Genomic DNA, 17,927 nt, shown 5'->3' with positions numbered 1-17,927 from the left:
CTTAATAATTACATAATTAAATTAAAGTTTTAATATTTGTATAGTAATACTTATTAATAATTTATATAAGAGTAAAATAAATTTTTATTAAATTCATAAATAATAAATCATAACGCGTATCTTATCGATTTATCATTTTAAGTAGGTAAAAGGTAACTATTTAACTTTAATCAACTTTCACAATATTTTTAATGCTCTAGATTCCATGTAGATTATGTGTTTAAAATACCGAGCGAATGCTCGATACCGAGTTTGCGATTAGATAATTACATTACTCCCGCATTCTCTACAGATCACGAGGTGATGCATGCGGTGGTTGGGAGCAAGTGAACATTAGTGAGTATCTCTTTATACTATTAATCAATAAATTAAAATTTTTAAAAAATATTTAACAATTTATTACGCACTAAACGATATTTTTAGTAATTAAAATTATATTACAAACGTTTCCGGTTTAGATGCGGGAAGCGGATATTATCAAATTGATTCGCGTGCCTGATTATAATTAACAAAACGGCTTATTGCTTCATATAAAAAAAGAGTTTATCAAAGTAAAATTTTAAATTCGTGCACATAGAAATGACGCAATCTTTCTTAAAACGGAAATTTGACTTATTGCCAATTTATTTTTGGTATGTTTTATTCTTCATTCATTCAACTTCTGATCTATTTTTCGAAAAAATTAATTATTTCACTTAAGTTATATTGCTTGATTGCTTAAACGAGTTTAAATAAATATATATTTTAAATTTTCGACTTGTTTTCGCCCTGTGGGCACTAAGAGAGCCTATTTTCAATACCCATCGTGAGTTCGGCCAGGTCCACATAAGGGCGGCGGGTCCCGACCTATCAGGAACACATGACCCTCCGGAAAATACCCAAGTGAGTTTAAGTAATAATTTGCAATAAGAAAGTATTGTTTGCTAAATAATAATTGCAATTTTAAATCACGAAACGTATTTGAGTTTGCACGCAACTTGGACCATTTATTCAATAATCGACTAAGAAACAGCTGCTACATTTTTTTGTAATTTTTAGTCCTTCACCCGCTGACATAAATCTATTTAAATTAACCATATCTTTCGATTAATTTCGAAGTTTGTTCAACTTGTAAACAATGGTAAACAAAATGAAAGCTTAAATATAAATAAGATTAAGTGCACTTTTTAAAGTTTTTAGATAGCCTTGTATACCTAAAAATTCTATAAATAGATTTTGATATTAATTTATAAATGCTATTTTTTTCGTATAAAGGCAATTTTTTTTTTCTTTTTTGCGGAGAATCGTATCTGCTTCCGATCTTCGGCGTGAATTCCACGTTGGATTTTTCTGACGTCATCAATGTAATTTATTGATTAAATTTATCAGCTAGTGATTGATTTCTTTGCGATATTTAGTAATGTATATATTAGGAACGATACTAATTACAATAAAAGAAATAATCTTATTATCTTATCCCATTTAATGTTTAAATTAAAATTAGCATTTAATAATTTCAGGCTTGTTTTTCCTTGTTTTTATTTTTAACCACCAGAGGTCTTGCAGAAGTAAAGGTCTTGTTTACACAAAAAGCATCGATTTTATTTATATATATATTTTTTTATTTTATTTTTTAAGAGCGCCAATTTGTGAAAAATTAATATATTAATTTTTTACAATAATAATTACGAAATATGTTAATTCTTTTATAAGCAAGAACTTTTTTTTTGTCGAGTTTGAATTCGGCGCTCATTGCGCCATTTTAAAACTGGCGTTCAAGCTTGTTTTTCCGGTTTGCTTTCCCGATCGTTATATATTTCTCTCACACATTGTTTACATTCAAATAAATCAAAATTTTATTTGCATTTTGTAAAAAAAAAAAAAAAAAAAAAAAAACACACTCAACCAATAATTCGTGATTCGCATACTTAATTATTTTCAAAATATTATTATTATTATTTCAGTATAAGTGTATTGTATCTAGCGTAAAAGGATTTAAATTTCGAAACATTTGGTTTGGTTTTGGTTTACGGCAACGCGACACATGGGCGATCTGCCGAGGAGAGATTCCTTCCGTGAAGACTTTTATGGGAAACTGGCCCCTATTTAACGAAGAAAATCGAAACTCCACGTGGCCGGTCCCGTTGGCCGATGCCAATCTACCACCAACTCCCTGTATTCGGCCGTTTTATTAAACACTACTAGTTGGTCGTGGGTTCGATCCACACCAGCGGACAATGCGGGTGGAATTTTCCGGATTTTATTCACGTGTCTAAATAGGGACCAATTTCCCATTAAATTCCTCCAGGAGGCACCTAATCCTTAATGGATTACCCGCATGTTTTAAAAAGATTTTTAAAACTGTTTCCATCCCTTGGAGACAGAGAGGACAATGGCCGTCGTTGGTTCGGCCAGGCTCACTCGTACTCGGAGAGAATCACCCGGATTCGATCCCGAGTTCCTCAGAATCGCCTTCCACATCTTTAATTCCTTATATTTGTTTTATACATTACGCTGTTGATAGGAAAAATTTTGTTTAGTAATAATTTACTTTTCGGATTATTATGTAATAAATTGCAAACGTGATAAGCTGCTAACAAATCTACTTAATATGGCGCTCGTATACAGTTTTATTAAACAAATGATTCATTATTTAATTTGTAGAACGTCAAACGTACAAATCGGACACTCATGTAACTAATAGAGAAGTGCGAGACAAGTGTTGATTTCCTCAAATATCAATGTACAAAGAAAAAAATATGTAATTCGTAGATCAATTTAACGTACAAGGGTTCGTATTATTTGTACAAGGGCTCCGAAAGGAAGGCTCAAAATAATCTTTGCATCGGTAGCTCTGCGTTCTCTCGCGGAACCTTCTTTTTTTTTTTTAACTCTTTTCGCCCTGTGGGCACCAAGAGGGCCTCTTTTAGTAGGCCCATTATGGGTTCAGCCAGGCCCACAATGGGGCGACCGGGTGGTGAGGGACGGGGCCCGACATATCCGAACGGACCACCCCCCGAAAAATTCCTGGGGATTATTCGACCCGTTCGGATTCGATCCCGGGTCCCCCAGAGCGGTGGCCTTTGCCGCTCGGCCATCCGGCCCTCGCGAAACCTTGTGTGTCTATATTCGTTTTTACTTTTCACCAGGATTGATTTCGCCAATTTATTGTTAGAATTTCTTGCTATTTTATACTTGTTCGTAAATAAACCTAATTTTAAACTGTTATAAATTAAGTAAAAAGTGATATTTTTAGAACTTTGATAATTAGCGAGGTTGTTGAGGCCGAAGTTTTAATTTTAAACGCGAAAACGTGTACGTCGGACGTTCAGCGCCACTTTCCTGTAAGCCTAGAAGTTTGACAATGGCGTTTGGAAAGTTAGTGGAATCACGCTCGACGTTCCAAAGGCCATTGTCAAACTTCTAGGCTTACAGGAAAGCGGAGCTGAACGTCTGACATACACGTTTTCGCGTTTAAAATTAAAACTTCGGCCTCAACCTCGCTATTGTCTGTCTTTAATGCATTATTCAAAAAGTACGCGAACTGCGAGGAACGTCTTCAATTAAAACACACGCTGTTTTTAACATAACTATTTTTTGTATTTTTATGTATTTTTTTATATTTTGTTATTTTTACTGATATTCCTACTAATACTGAAATATTTTTTGTTAACCCACCGAGTGGAATGATGCCAACGAAAGACATGGGACGATGTACTGTACCTCCTGGTAGGACTTCTACCAGAAACTTGCCCTTATTTAAGTGTTAGACATATGACATAAACCAGAAAAACTATAGTAAAATATGCTTCCAAGAATTTTACATTTTTGGACTTGGACATCGAGAAATGGAAAAAAATTCGTGGTTTTTTTTTTCTGTGTGTATGGATGTTTGTGTGAGGAACACGATTTTGTTCACCCATTTCGAAGCTTAATAACTCTTGTACGTTTTGTCGAAAATTTTTGAAATTTTTCAGGGATGTTTGTTTATTAGAGGGATTGATGCTGTTAGATTTTGGTAGATAAAGGTCGAGGGAATGGGAAGATAAACGGAGGTCATTTGTCGTATCTCGAGTGGGATCTAACTTAATGACGATTTTACTGGTTATTAACATTTGCAATTTTTAAAATAAAACTCGTCACTGCCGTCAAAATTAAACGTTTTGCCATTGTATAATAATTAATAATATAAAAAGTTTTTTTTAAATAATATAATATCGTAACAGATGGCGCCACACACAATTTTAAACTTTTTTTTCCGGGAAAGTTAGGCAACTCGTTATTGGAATTGTATTTATTACGTTACGGAAAATCGTAAATGTTTTAAAATAAAAAAAGTACACAAAGAAGAAAAGAACGAAGAATAATTCATAGGAAAAGGTGGTATCAAACTTGTAGGCGTTCTTACCGCTAAACTTCCTCTATAATCAGCATACATTATAAAGGCTTAACTAAATATTTAAAATATACCAATTTATTGAAACGTTCACTTCTGGGGGTGTCTGACCCGGATATTTGGAGCCCCGTCCCTCGTTACTCGGGTTTTCTTCACGCACGTAACACCTAGATAGGGGGCAACGAGTTGACCGCCTATTATCTACAATTCAAGTGTAAAAACGCGCAACAGGAACATAAGTTTACGTGATGAAAGCGAAAGCACTTCTGACTAAGCAGGGGGGACTTAGCCACTTCATATCTCCCCGTAACTACGGCTCCGAATACCCCATAAATTTTTCATTGGTGGTCTGTCTCTGATATGTCGGTCCCCTCCTCACCACCCGGCCGCCCCATTGTGGGCCTGGCCGAACCCATAATGGGCTTGCTATAAGAGGCCCTCTTAGTGCCACAGGGCGGCGTTACAAAAAAAAAAAAAAAAAAAAACACTTTATATCAACGAAAAACTAAAGTATATAAGATAAATTGAAGGCTCGGGTTTATCCTTGTACCTCGTCCCTTTATTTATGATATTAAATGTATAAAATTAGCTATAAAAAATGTGATCACGCGATTCTTCGGCGAAGCTTAACCTTGTTTTAAATCACGATTTAAGTTTAAATTAAGTCACTTCGTATAGATTCAAACCTGTAGAACGGATTTTTTTCGTTTGGCTGAAGGTTTGAGAAATAAATTTCGACTTTGAGCACGATCGTACAATAACACAGAGATCTTTGATTTACCAAGTTTCTCGAATTTTATTTATTTATTTATTTATGTGGCGATAAGGGTTTGATGAGATCTTTATATCTTCCTGTTTCTCGTAGGAGAGATTTGACGTAGTGACTAGAAAACAAATTTCGCTAGATAATGCGGATATTAATTAATAATTTATCGCTCCGCCATTTTTTTAATAGTCATTAGCAAATTCATTTAGACTCTCTTTTAAATAGATGCAAATTAGTTGTGTCGTTTCTATCTGTACTACTTTGTGTTGTTTCTCTTTTGTTTTATTCCTTACACTTATCTTTTCGTTATTGGTTAGCCCGTGTCAGTTCGTACGCTTTGATAAAGTTGTTGAAATATGAAATAGAGCTTTGTATCGTCGTTAGGAGGGACAACATGATTGGATGGGATGATGCAGAGAGGGTATTTAAGACGTGAGAGAAATTGTTATTTTTTAAACTTCTTCTTTGGGTACTTACATGTTAGAGTAAAAAAACGGTACGTGTGGTCGATTGTGTGAACGAGCGATATTCTGTGAAAGGAACGGAATAAGAACTTTGGAATCGATTGGTAAACAAGGAACTGGCTATCAACAGAGCTGTGTTTCTTTTTCGGAATCTAATTACTTCTTTAGTTCAAGTAAGTCAGACTTGTACTGAATTTAAGAAAATTCTCAGCCGAACAGTTTTCTTATTTATGTGACTGTTGTTTTCTTTTCCTTGATTGGCAAGTTAATCTTTCTCGCCCTTCCTTTCGCCATGCTTTTTTTTTAGAAATATAATTTTGATTTAATTTTGGGTCTTATGTATTTATGGCAACTGCGGTGAAAGTCACCGAGCATGATTTAGGTTTCCAGTACAGCATATTGCCTTTGATCTTTTATAATATTACTGTCAATTGCAAGATTTAATGTAGACTGGTCTTATATCAAATTAGTGTTTAGTAACCCTCGGGAGGGAGTAACATATAATAACTTTTTATCATATTATAATCTTTAAAAATAATATTAATAGAACATTTTTTACAAAATAGCGGTTTAATTATTTTCCCGGCTGTTATATATAGTAGAGGGAAAGTATGGCGATCGGTCAAAAAAAAATGACCCTTCTCCCCAGATTTTACAGTTTTGGACTCAGGGAACCTTGAAACATCGAGAAATGCAAAAAAATTGGGGAGTAATTTCTGTTTGTATGGATGTTTGTGTGTGGGGGCATGATTTTGTTCATCCCCTTTGCAGTTTAATAACTCCTGTGCTTTTTGTCAAAAATTTCTGGAATTTTGCAGTGAGGTTTGTTTATTATAGGAATCGATGCTATTAAATTTTGGTAGTTAAAGGTCGAGGAGCCGAGAGATAAAGGGGGTCGTGTGTATCTCCATCTCCGGTAGGGTCGGACTTAATGACAATTTTACTAGTTATTAGCATTTACAATTTTTTATAAAACCCATCCCTACTCTTAAAATTAAACTTTTCGCCACTTTATAATAGTTAAAACCATAAAACGAGTTTGTTAACTCTTAAGGACACCAAGAGGACCTTCTTAGCAAGCCCCTTATGGATTCGACCAGGGCCACGGCCGGTTGGCGAGGGACGGGACCAATCCAGGGGGTTTTATCCCAGGGAAGTCTTGGGATCTGACCAGGGAAGTCTCGCTTCTTTATAAAATTTGAAACTTTTGTTTCGAAGCCTTTAATCAGAGCAGGATATTATTTTCTAAGATAACTTACACCTTGTAGATGGCTTACAGTATGTCTCTCGAAGTTCAAGTACATAAATTGAAGCTAATATCGTAGACTCCCGCAAACTCGACTTAATTTGGTCTGAGGTAACGAGTTACCAAAATTTTAATTTAAAAAATATTGGCTATTTAGCGGCTACTTTCGAGTTATGTGGTCTTGTGCAGTGGCACCTTGGAAAAAGGATTATATTCTTCGTTAACACGTGGAGTTCACGCAATTATCGAGAGTCGCTGGAGAAGAACGGTAAATTATTTGATCCTAGTGTTAAGTTAAAGGTGTAAACATTAGAATACTGTACATATGTATAATGTATATATACTTTTTATGAGAAAGTAGAGATTTCATGAAATTCAAAAGTTAATATTTCGGTTAAAGTGTACCTAGGTACTTCCGGAATCTCGATAGCATTTGCGATTAGAAACGCAAATTTTTAATTTTCGTGGGCCCGAGGACGCACGTTCTAACCTAACCTATTCTATTCCCTAATAAATTACCAATAATTTGGTAATTTATTAGGGAATAGAACACTTTAACCAATATTTCTACAAATTAAACACTCTATTGTCTTTTAAAAGATTTCCTTGCTGTCTTTCTTTAGTAATAGGCTATACACCTTAATATTTTAATGATCGACGTTATGATGCAGTTTCTGCAGCTTTGACAAAGCCATTTCTTAATTCACGTTGATAAAACAAAGATAGATTGTACTGTACGTTAGTTAGATGAGCAATAACAAATAACACTTTGTAAATAAAGGGCTCGTTAGATTGTTACTTTCGATTGGATAATAGAACGTTTCGTGGTCACTATGGAACGATTTTTAAAACTTTTACTGCGCCCTTAGTAACAAAAAGGTTGCCGACCGCTGCGATAAACTAATGCGAAGTTCAAGAACGGGTTCTCGTTAGCCGATTAAGGCAAACACCCAACAAAAGACAACACGCGCAATATAAGTTAGAAAATTGAATTTATTTACGTATGATATAATTATATACAGGTTCAAACAATAGACGACAATTCTAGGATGGCTTATCCAGCGGGCACCCAAAAACACGATCGTCGGCGATACCATTACATAATACGACAACGAAACATCAAATGGTGATAATACTAATCCGTACAAAAATCAAGAATATTTCTTATCACTAACCGTTAATACTAAACTTACACTAAGATAAGGGGTGAGAAGTAGCAAATACGGCAGAACAAAAGTACCCGGGCTCGTACGAAGGTATTTCTGTTGTCGTGAGGGACCGTGTGGAAACTTCGGCCCGATAATTTCAAGGTTCACACTTGAAGTTGTAACTTCATCCGTCTACTGGGGCACCGGACACTAACGTCTCTCTTCGAGCACCATCTCAAAAGTGACCTTCCTACGCCTCGTATGCCCTCAGGTAACCTCGTATTCATTATGCTGGGCCGTATTCAGTAACGCAGAATTCTGGCTGTGCCACGATACTGAACGATATTAGTAATTCTGACTGTAAGAATTTACTTTGCTTAGTGTCTCTTTGTTTTTACTTTGAAGAATTCTATGCTTACGACTTTTTTTTTTAACTCTTCCCACTCTGCAGACACTAAGAGGGCCTCTTTTTGCAAGCCCATTATGAGTTCGGCCAGGCTTACAATGGGGCGGCCGGATGGTGAGGGACGGGACCCAACATAACCGAACGGACCACCCCCGAAAAATTCCTGGACGTTCGGATTTGAACCGGGTTTCCCAAGAACGGTAGACTGCCACTTGACCGCTCGGCCATTATGCTTACGACTGTAACGAATGCTCGTGCTAGATTAAATAACTTCATTTTTAAAGACGAAATTACTATTTTAATTTAAATATCTTTTTAAAAAATTTTTATTTAATTTTAACTTCGTACGCCAGTTTTCCTAGTTGTCTAGCAAAGAATAATCGTTCAATAATGTTCAGAATATCCTTAGCTCTGTTCAGTAAGTCACTCAGAATTAGGCCGGATGGCCGAGCGGTCAAGGTGGCAGCCTACCGCTCTGGGGGACCCGGGTTCGAATCCGAACGGGTCGAGAAATCCCAGGAATTTTTCGGGGGATGATCCGTTCGGATATGTCGGGCCCCGTCCCTCACCACCCGGTCGCCCCATTGTGGGCCTGGCCGAACCCATAATGGGCCTACTAAAAGAGGCCCTCTTAGTGCCCACAGGGCGGAAAGAGTTTAAAAAAAAAAGCCACTCAGAATTCTGGCTTAGTGTTCTGCGTTACTAAACACGCTCTGGTGATTTTAGGAAATAGCCCTCACCTTCAAGATGGAAGAATTGAGGCGATTAGAAAGTTCTCGAAGAACACGGAAATTTTAAGAAGAGCAAAAGACAGACAATATGGCGTACGGCTACACTAACCTGTGAACAAAATGCGTTTTTTACAGTACAGTACATACACGCACAAAATCCAGTAATCCTATATGTGTCGAATTACAGAGACTTTACTATATATATATTTTTCACAATCTCCGAAGGTGCCACAAGCTACCTAACGCTTTATTCAAATCGCCCAGCATTAAAACCTCCTCAAATTTAGCCAAATAACTTTTCCTTAATGTTGCCAACTTTTCCAGAGTAAAATTCAGTTTTTCCGGCAAATTGACATATATTAAAACCAACAAAAAATTTTCGGTAGAAACACATTTTAAATCACACAAGAGCCAGACTCTGGGCGAGATTCAATTAACTTGGATCTAGGGTCTGCGATTTCTGCTTCGGTGCTTCGTCGACATAATATTTCAAGCAGCGATCTTCGTCCCATTTATCTCCTAAACATCGGCCTTCTTAGCATCTCTAACACATTCTCGGGATTTCTGTGAATGCCGTCTTAGTATTAACAGGAATTTCGAGTGTGTGTTTCATTGCCCGAATACGTTGTAGCACCTTTCACGGTAAATAATACTTTTATATGGCAGGTGTCGACATTGCATGCCAGTTGCTCGGAGGTTTTTTGATCCTTCGTCAAAAATATTCTCGGAATATGGAAGTACAACTTCTGAGGATCACTTCAGCCACGGATATCTTCCAGTCGACGTAGGGTTCCAGATTTCCTATATCATTGCATTCTGATATTTCCAGAATTTCCTGGTGCTTACTCACTAGAAAGTGCGAAGTCTCGCTTGACTTTTGAGTTGCTTCATTCGCCAGCCGGGATTATTGTGAAGTTTATATTTTGTCCTTCGCAACTGTCAGAAAACAATCGTATTTTTCACGCCTTCGAGTTTCTGTCACATCAAATTATTCTCGTAAAGACCAGAATAAGTTAAGCAAATCGTGAAACGGCTTCGCACATTATTGTGGGCTTTCGTCTTATGTACATTAAGAAACAAAGAAAGACACAAACGAGACTCGTACCGTATGGTATTTTTTGTTTTTCAGGCAGGAGCATTTTTCAACGCGTATCGTAACTTTTGGCAACCAAGCCAATTTTCGGTATTTATTTATCACGAAATGTGATCAAAATAGGTAAATCACAGTAGTGTTATTTGATACAGATTGATTCTCGGTGAAACCTGTCTAAAACGGAAAAAAATTCTTCGAAACGGGACGATTTTTTACGTAAAATTCTACTATAAACCGGAAATCTGTCTAACGCGGAAACCGAAGAAGTAGTTTGCTTTGTATGGAGTATTCGTTTATAAGTTGATTAATTAACATGGTTGATAATTACGGGAGGCACTAAGATGCTGGCGAAAAATTTTATCAACTAAATTCTACTCCTCCAAATGAGTCAAAGAGTGTGGTGGAGTTTCTCTTCGGGAAGACGACGATCTTCAAGTGAACCTTACATCGAAATATTTTGTCTGTGATCGAAGTTTAAAGCAATCGCACGACCACTGAACATGATTTTTTGCAAATACGTACAACTCGGCAAGGTCGATGTCGTGACGAAGCCGGAATTTTGAAGTTCGATTTACGGGCCAAGATATTCGAGGTCAAAGTTCTCCGAGTAAAATCTACGGGCCGATTGCCTGTTGTAAGCAGGTGGTACGGTACGTTACCTGTGAATCGAGTTTTTCGAATGCCTCCCGGAATAACTCATTTCAATAGGAAATTAGTCTCTAGTTCGGTATTACGTTAAGAAAACCCCGAAAAATCTACGTGGATAGGCCGTTGGCCAGACTCGAACCCGCACCAAATAATAAGAAACGAAACTGATGCCACTAGTTTTCGTTGTTACAAATTAAAGCTATTTTAAATGCTTGATTCAAAAATAAAGTTAAAACAAGATATATAGTAGCGAGGTTGAGGCCGAAGTTTTAAACGCGAAAACGTGTACGTCGGACGTTCAGCGCCGCTTTCCTGTAAGCCTAGAAGTTTGACAATGGCGTTTGGAAAATTAGTGGAATCGTGCTCGACGTTCCAAACGCCATTGTCAAACTTCTAGGTTTATAGAAAAGCGGCGCCGAACGTCCGACGTACACGTTTTCGCGTTTAAAACTTCGGCCTCAACCTCGCTAGTAGTATTAATTACATATTTTTGACGCAGTTTGCCAAGGAAAACAAGTTGTGACATTTTGCATAACCAAGTAATGAATTCCGTTTATTATTCAATGCTATGACTAATTTAAACGTTTATTGCAATTTGATACATCTGTTTGTCGCGTTATTCGATGATATATATTTTTTAAATTTTTTAACACGGAACAGTTTGACAATATTCAAGTTATTACAATGTTCGATGAAGACTTTTTTAAATAAAATCTGTAAAAGTTTACAATATATAAACAGCAACACTGGACCTTTGTGAGACCCCGTGTTGCTGCTTATGCAAAGGATAGTGAAGGATAATCAAACATTACCATAAACTTGCGTAAACAATCGCGAATTTTTCCTGAAATGGCTAATTTGTGTATAAAAATATTGCATATAGTAAGAAGGAATTGTTGTATGACGTTGAAACAATGTTATAGGTAGAATCGTGAGTTTAAGGTAACTGTTTCTGCTCACAAGACAACTCCATTGAAATCTAACGGAACAATCGTATTGTTGTCAATGGTAATAAATCGTTACGATTTATAGACGATACCAACTTTTGTCGAGGCGGGATTTACATAAAAATTAAACAGCTTAGGGCCTCACATTTTTCTACGTATCATTTGATAGAAGGGAAGGGCCTGTTATATGTTATTAGATTAGGGCTACAGCAATCTAAATTCTTAATCATTTGGAAAAAGCGTCAGTCTTGTATATATATTTTGAATTAAAAACAGACATTTTTTTTTTTTCATTTTTATAAATTGTAACTCGAAAGGGTGTTAATCTAATTCCATTTCTCCAGTTAATATTAGAAACCACATAATGGTTCGTATGGCAATATAGAATTTCTGTATTTAAAGCATTGTATATAAATCTTTCGAAATCTCCGGTTTAGAACACGAAAACGTCATTCAAATAGCTTTAATATTTAATTAATCTATATATTAAATTACCGAATAATAAATATATTTTACAGATCATCTCTCTTCTATTCGCTCATCCATCATAATTCGGTGATGTGCCAAATTTGAATGGTCAAAGATGGAGAAATCGTCATCCAGTTTTGTTCCACCGGACGGTGGATGGGGTTGGGTGGTTTGTTTCGCTTCATTCCTGGTTAACGGGACAATTTTTGGCATCATGAATTCTTCGGGCATCCTCTTCGTCAAATTGAAAGAGACGTTCCAAGGAGCCGCCTTCAGTACCTGTAAGTACTTTTGTAAATTGCATCACGAATTTAAAGATAAACCAAAAATTTGAAATTGTTTAGACTTTCGCTGTCGGCGATTGCTCGTTAGAGGAGATTAAATGGCGATTAGATTATAACTGCGAGTTTCTTATACAACGCCGTAACCTTTAGAACGTAGAATATCGCCCCCCTCCATAACGGTTTTTCGCAGTACACCGAAGTGAAACTTCACTAACGTTTACAAGGTTCGTGTAATTTATACGACTAAAGATCAATTATTGCGTAAGAACGTTCTTCCTGTAGAGGGGGGAGGGAAAATGTTTTCCGTAAACTCGACCTTGGTCGATGGAAGTTATTTTCGCAGAACATCTCGTTGAAAATAACTCCGGTTATCGCCAGAAGAGTAAAAGTGGGTCGTCGGCCTTGTTTTATTAATATAAACAAAATTTAAAATACGAAATCTTGTTTAATCTCTCCTTGAATTATCCAATATGTAATACAATACTTAAAAAATGTAATACGGTGATAATTTCGTTTCCGTATTAGCGCAATTAGGTTAGGTTATTAACTTACCGTCAGAAATTCTTTAAAAAATATAATTTCAGTTTATAATTCTTACTAAACGAACGTCGAACCTTCTAATGTTTTTGTATCCTTCTGCTGCGATTAACAGAGATGCGATGACCTCGATAAATTCCGAGATAGAAAGATATCAAAGTTTTTCTTCTTTGACTCCTTCCACCCTGTGGGGATTTAGGTCTTTTAATCGTACCCATTCGGACAAGCCCACGATGAAGGGGGGAATGGGCGAGGGAAAGGGTGGTCGGGGCTTTTTCCATCGCCTAATTCCATTCCGAGTCTCCCAGAGCAGCGGGCCGACCCTTAACCGCCGTGGACATTCGGCCGTGTTTATCAGAAGTTAGGATCTTAAATTGGTTTATAAGGTAGTGACCTCAGATTTGATGTATAGCCTGTACAGTTCTTCCTATTTTGTTAATACTGGCACTTTATTCTCAGATTCTTTTTCTATTTTTAGAAAAATATTAAAGAGAATTTTCAACTCCTCTCTCTTTTTTAACGCAAGAATCCTTCAAACAATCACGATTATTTTAAATCCGAATTTCCAATTTTGCAGTATCTAATCCCATTCAATTATAGAGGATGTTTCAATAGTTATTAATGAGGAAGCGATTGATTCTAGATATTCGTAAATTGCTTATAAATATCACCCGTTTATGTTGCCTTATTTCATAGGTGAACGTCGAGTAAAAATTACTCGAGTTATCGAAGTAAAGAAATTATTTAAACATCGGGAATTAATTAATTATAAGACATAAACGAGAGCTTTTAAATAATAAGGAATTAATTAGCTTTTAGTAGAAACGTGGCCGATCTTGTTTAATAGGGAATAATTAATTAATTAATCGTTTTTAATTTTCAGCATGGGTGGAATCCATATCGATTGGAATGACATTTTTACTATCGCCAGTAGCCAGCGTTCTTACGGACAAATTTGGAATAAAAAGAACTGCTTTATTAGGAGGTTTTTTAGCGACTGTAGGAATGTTAACTAGTTCCTTTGTGCAGCAATTGCCCCTATTGTGTCTGACTTATGGAGTGATACTCGGGACAGGTGCATCTCTCTGTTATACTCCGTCCTTAGTAATTTTAGGTCATTACTTTCATCGCCATTTAGGTTTGGTTAATGGAATTGTTACGGCTGGGAGTTCTGTATTCACTATGGTGATGCCGTTTCTTCTTTCGTATCTTTTACATACCGTGCAGTTTGCGGGAACCATGCAGGTAAGTTTGAAATTTCTAATTAATTAATGAAATTTCGTAAATTGACGAAATCGTATTTAATTTGTAGATTTTATCCGTGATGATGGCAGTGCTAATGGTGTGCGCTCTAACATTTCAACCTCTGGTCAGTCATAATCCTACCAAACATTCCGCTTCAAAAGTAACGGACGAAGAAGTAAGATTTAAAATAGATTATAAGTGAAAAAATAGCATTTAGAATTTTATTTTTAATTGATAAAAATGAATAAATTTTCAGAGATCTTGTTGTTCTCAAATATGGCACAGTATTATACACGTCACTATATGGAAAAATAAAAAATATTTATGTTGGGCTCTCTCCATACCCACTGCTTTATTTGGCTATTTTGTTCCATATTTGCATTTAGTAAGTATTTAGTTAATTATTTGATTTATTTCGCTTATTTCCCGTTATAAATTAACATAAATTCTTACAGGTACAACACGTGAAGGATGTTTTACCCAATGCAAACGGTAGTATTTTAGTCATGTGTATAGGACTGACATCTGGATTAGGTCGGATTATAGTAGGGAAAGTTGCAGACCATCCTCGTATCAACAGAATTTGTCTTCAACAGGTAATCAAATATTCCATACGAGAATAGTTTAATCACAGCTTACGTAATCGACTATTATTTTTCAGATTTCTTTCTTGTGTATAGGAGTTTTGACCATGCTCCTGGTTATAGCAAAAGATTTTATAATTTTAGTAGTCATGTGCCTTTTCTTCGGTTTATGCGACGGCTGTTTCATATCATTATTGGGCCCCATTGCATTTGATCTCGTGGGACATAAAGCAGCATCTCAAGCCATTGGATCTCTTTTGGGATTTGTGTCGGTACCGTTAACAATCGGACCTCCAGTAGCGGGTAATATTTTATTTCAAAATGTATATTAACCGTACAATAATAAAATAAATTTAGAAGTCTTTTATATGGAATTTATACATTGAACATTTACATTTTGTAAAAGTTTTAATGGGAGAATAATCATAAAGCTGTGAACTTATATAAAGAATATTCAACAGTTTTGACTTTTTAAATCTATTCTAGAATCTATTTCGTTAACAGACTTTCACTTATAATTAATCATTATATGTAATTTTATAGGATTGCTGTATGATAAATTAGGAAATTATACAATAGCCTTCATAGCAGCTGGTATTCCTCCAATTGTGGGTGCTATTTTAATGTGTATAATTCATAGAATGCCAAAGGTAGGATTTGATTTATATAAAATTTTAAATTGTCGATAAACGATAAATTACTTAAAATCTTCGATCGTTAACTCTATTTTTTTATTTATTTTTTTTCCTTTTGAAAGCCCCGTCGTAGCGACAATCTGGAAACTCCAAATCATATCTGCACACAAGGAGTGCCTTGTTTGGATGGTAATTAATTGAAAAATAAATAATTAAAAACAATTTTGCTAATTAAGCTTACATTTTATTGATTTAACTATTTCTACGTAACATCAAATTACTTATTTGTTTTTGTAGAGAAAGGAAAACAAGCTTACGGAACAGCCTCGTGGGAAGAAAAATCGGAAATCGTACCGACTCTCGTTCCAGAAACGATTTCAAAATCTGCCGAATTATGATCTTGTCTCTGCACTACTATAAATTTATATATATATATTTTTTATAAATGTGCAGTATTAAAAATAAACTATTTTATGCTAAACATTTTTTCTGGTATATATTTTTATAATCTTTTAAAAAGAATATTTGAAATAAACAAATGCTAAGTTTGGAGTACTTTCTTTTACGACAGCCATTTTCTTTTAAGAAATAAACTAATTTTACCGTATTATTTCTATTATTTACCCGAATGTAAAAAATAAAAATTTGAAACAAATTAGGTGTAAGCAGTTTTTGTGCAGATAACCGCCGAAATGTATAGTCTGCACGTATAAAAAAATTGTTAGAACTGAAATAAATCTCTATATAATTCACTTCATTGTAAACTTCGCAAATGATGTCGAAGATGGTATTAAAATGCAGTTGATAACATGGAGCTGCAATCCCTGACAGTCAAATAAAGCCAGCATATGTGCCCGCAGGATAAAAGTCGCCATCTTGACCGTGGTAAAAACAGTAGAGAGGTTGCGGCCGAAATTTTCATCTCTAAAACGCGAACGTCGAGTGCCGCCATCTTGTAAGCCTAGAAGTTTGACAATGGCGTTTGGAACGTCAGTGAATCATGCTCGACGTTCTAAATGCCCAAGGAGAGTCAATGGATGATCTGGTCACCCTGGCTACAATATGAAAACAGTAGAAGACATTTTATTTATCAGTCGTTTAATCATTTGTCTTCAGTCATTTAGTTATTAGCAGTTAATCATTAAGGTATTTAGTTATTTAGTCATTTAGATTTTACTCGTTTAATTATTAGCAAACATGTCAACATGCTTTGTTCCTGGATACTCTATTGAAAAGGATAATAAAAGGCACTTCTTTAGTGCTAGAAAATCATTAGGAACACTGGAGAAAATTCATTCCATGTCAAGATAAGAAATTAATTACAAAGACTCGTATATTTGAAAAACAGTTTGAGGATCAATTCTTAATAAAATCATTGTCACAAAATCGATGGCCAATAAGTGCAGCTCGCACGTAATGGATGAGCATTGACTCCGGATGCTTTTCCATCTAAACATTAAAGTACCCCGAAAGCGACGATGCCTATTTAAAAAGTGTTGCAGTTATCTCCTAGAAGAAACGAGTTGATCTTTCAGGTAAAGAGTAAAACACGTTTTTTTACGGCAATGAATGCACGTGTTATGTTGTTTACATTTGAATTTTAAATTTTTTTGTTTTAAGGTACTAGGTCCACTTTTCTTAAATAAAAAATTATATTACAAAAACGTAAATAATAATTTTAAATATATTAATCCTAATACAGATTGTATTAAAACTTTTATTATGAAGTTCATGCAAAACATATGTAAGCCATATAAAACCTAAAATTGAAAAGAGAAGCTGGAGATCATCTGAGCCAAAACGATTTGGGCATGAAGGTATGCGACCTGAAGCCCAAGTTTTCCCTTAAAGGGAAAGGGGGGGCCTCCTCAATTAGCAGTTGTCCCGGCCCGGGACAACTGCCTGCTCGTTGGGCTGATCCGGCGCCCTGCGCTGAACTCACAGTAGGACGATTACATCAAGACAAGATGGTGCCGTAGATTTTCTTAGTATGATGGAAATCTTCGAAATGTCGCCCCTTAAATGTTTTTTATGCCGACCCCTCACGGTGCCGCCTCCTGCATCATAGCACGGCACGGCCCTGCATCCGGATTAAGATACGGATTCCGGTTCCGCCCTGCAGGTGTCTTTTGCAGATGGCCGCTCCGGGCGTGTCCCGTTCTTCAGCCGCCCTCCGGGCCTCCTTTGGGATTTTCGCTTTATCGGCAATCCTGGGGCAAGCTGTCCCGTTGGAAAAACCCCCTCGACCCCACAAAAAAAAAAACCAAAAATAGAAATAATATAAACGATGCACCGGACCGTGTTTTAGTCCCTCGCACTCGCATCCTTTCATTTTTTCTTACACACACAC

At 36.0% G+C, this 17,927-nt stretch overlaps 1 protein-coding gene across 1 annotated transcript; it reads left to right on the top strand.

Annotated features, from left to right (window-relative positions):
- Positions 1–190: 190 nt before the first annotated feature.
- LOC136977227 (monocarboxylate transporter 10-like) lies at positions 191–16,060 on the top strand. The gene is made up of 10 exons (XM_067272697.1): positions 191–336; positions 12,343–12,573; positions 13,997–14,358; positions 14,426–14,533; positions 14,615–14,743; positions 14,814–14,954; positions 15,020–15,245; positions 15,486–15,592; positions 15,700–15,766; positions 15,875–16,060. The coding sequence occupies exons 2-10, from the start codon at positions 12,408–12,410 to the stop codon at positions 15,973–15,975; spliced, it is 1,407 nt and encodes a 468-aa protein (XP_067128798.1). The 5' UTR covers positions 191–336; positions 12,343–12,407; the 3' UTR covers positions 15,976–16,060.
- The last annotated feature ends 1,867 nt before the right edge of the window (positions 16,061–17,927 follow it).

Source organism: Centruroides vittatus, unplaced genomic scaffold, assembly GCF_030686945.1.
Source record: "Centruroides vittatus isolate TY-2023 unplaced genomic scaffold, ASM3068694v2 contig_452, whole genome shotgun sequence".
Lineage (NCBI taxonomy): Eukaryota > Metazoa > Arthropoda > Arachnida > Scorpiones > Buthidae > Centruroides > Centruroides vittatus.
Note: the sequence above shows the minus strand (reverse complement) of the source record. Positions and strands in the feature narration are given on the sequence as shown.

Coding starts and splice junctions, on each gene's coding strand:
- LOC136977227 (XM_067272697.1), top strand. CDS start 12,408: ATGGAGAAATCGTCATCCAGTTTTGTTCCACCGGACGGTGGATGGGGT. Junction 14,534..14,614: donor CAAAAGTAACGGACGAAGAA/GTAAGATTTAAA, acceptor ATAAATTTTCAG/AGATCTTGTTGTTCTCAAAT. Junction 15,767..15,874: donor AGGAGTGCCTTGTTTGGATG/GTAATTAATTGA, acceptor TTGTTTTTGTAG/AGAAAGGAAAACAAGCTTAC.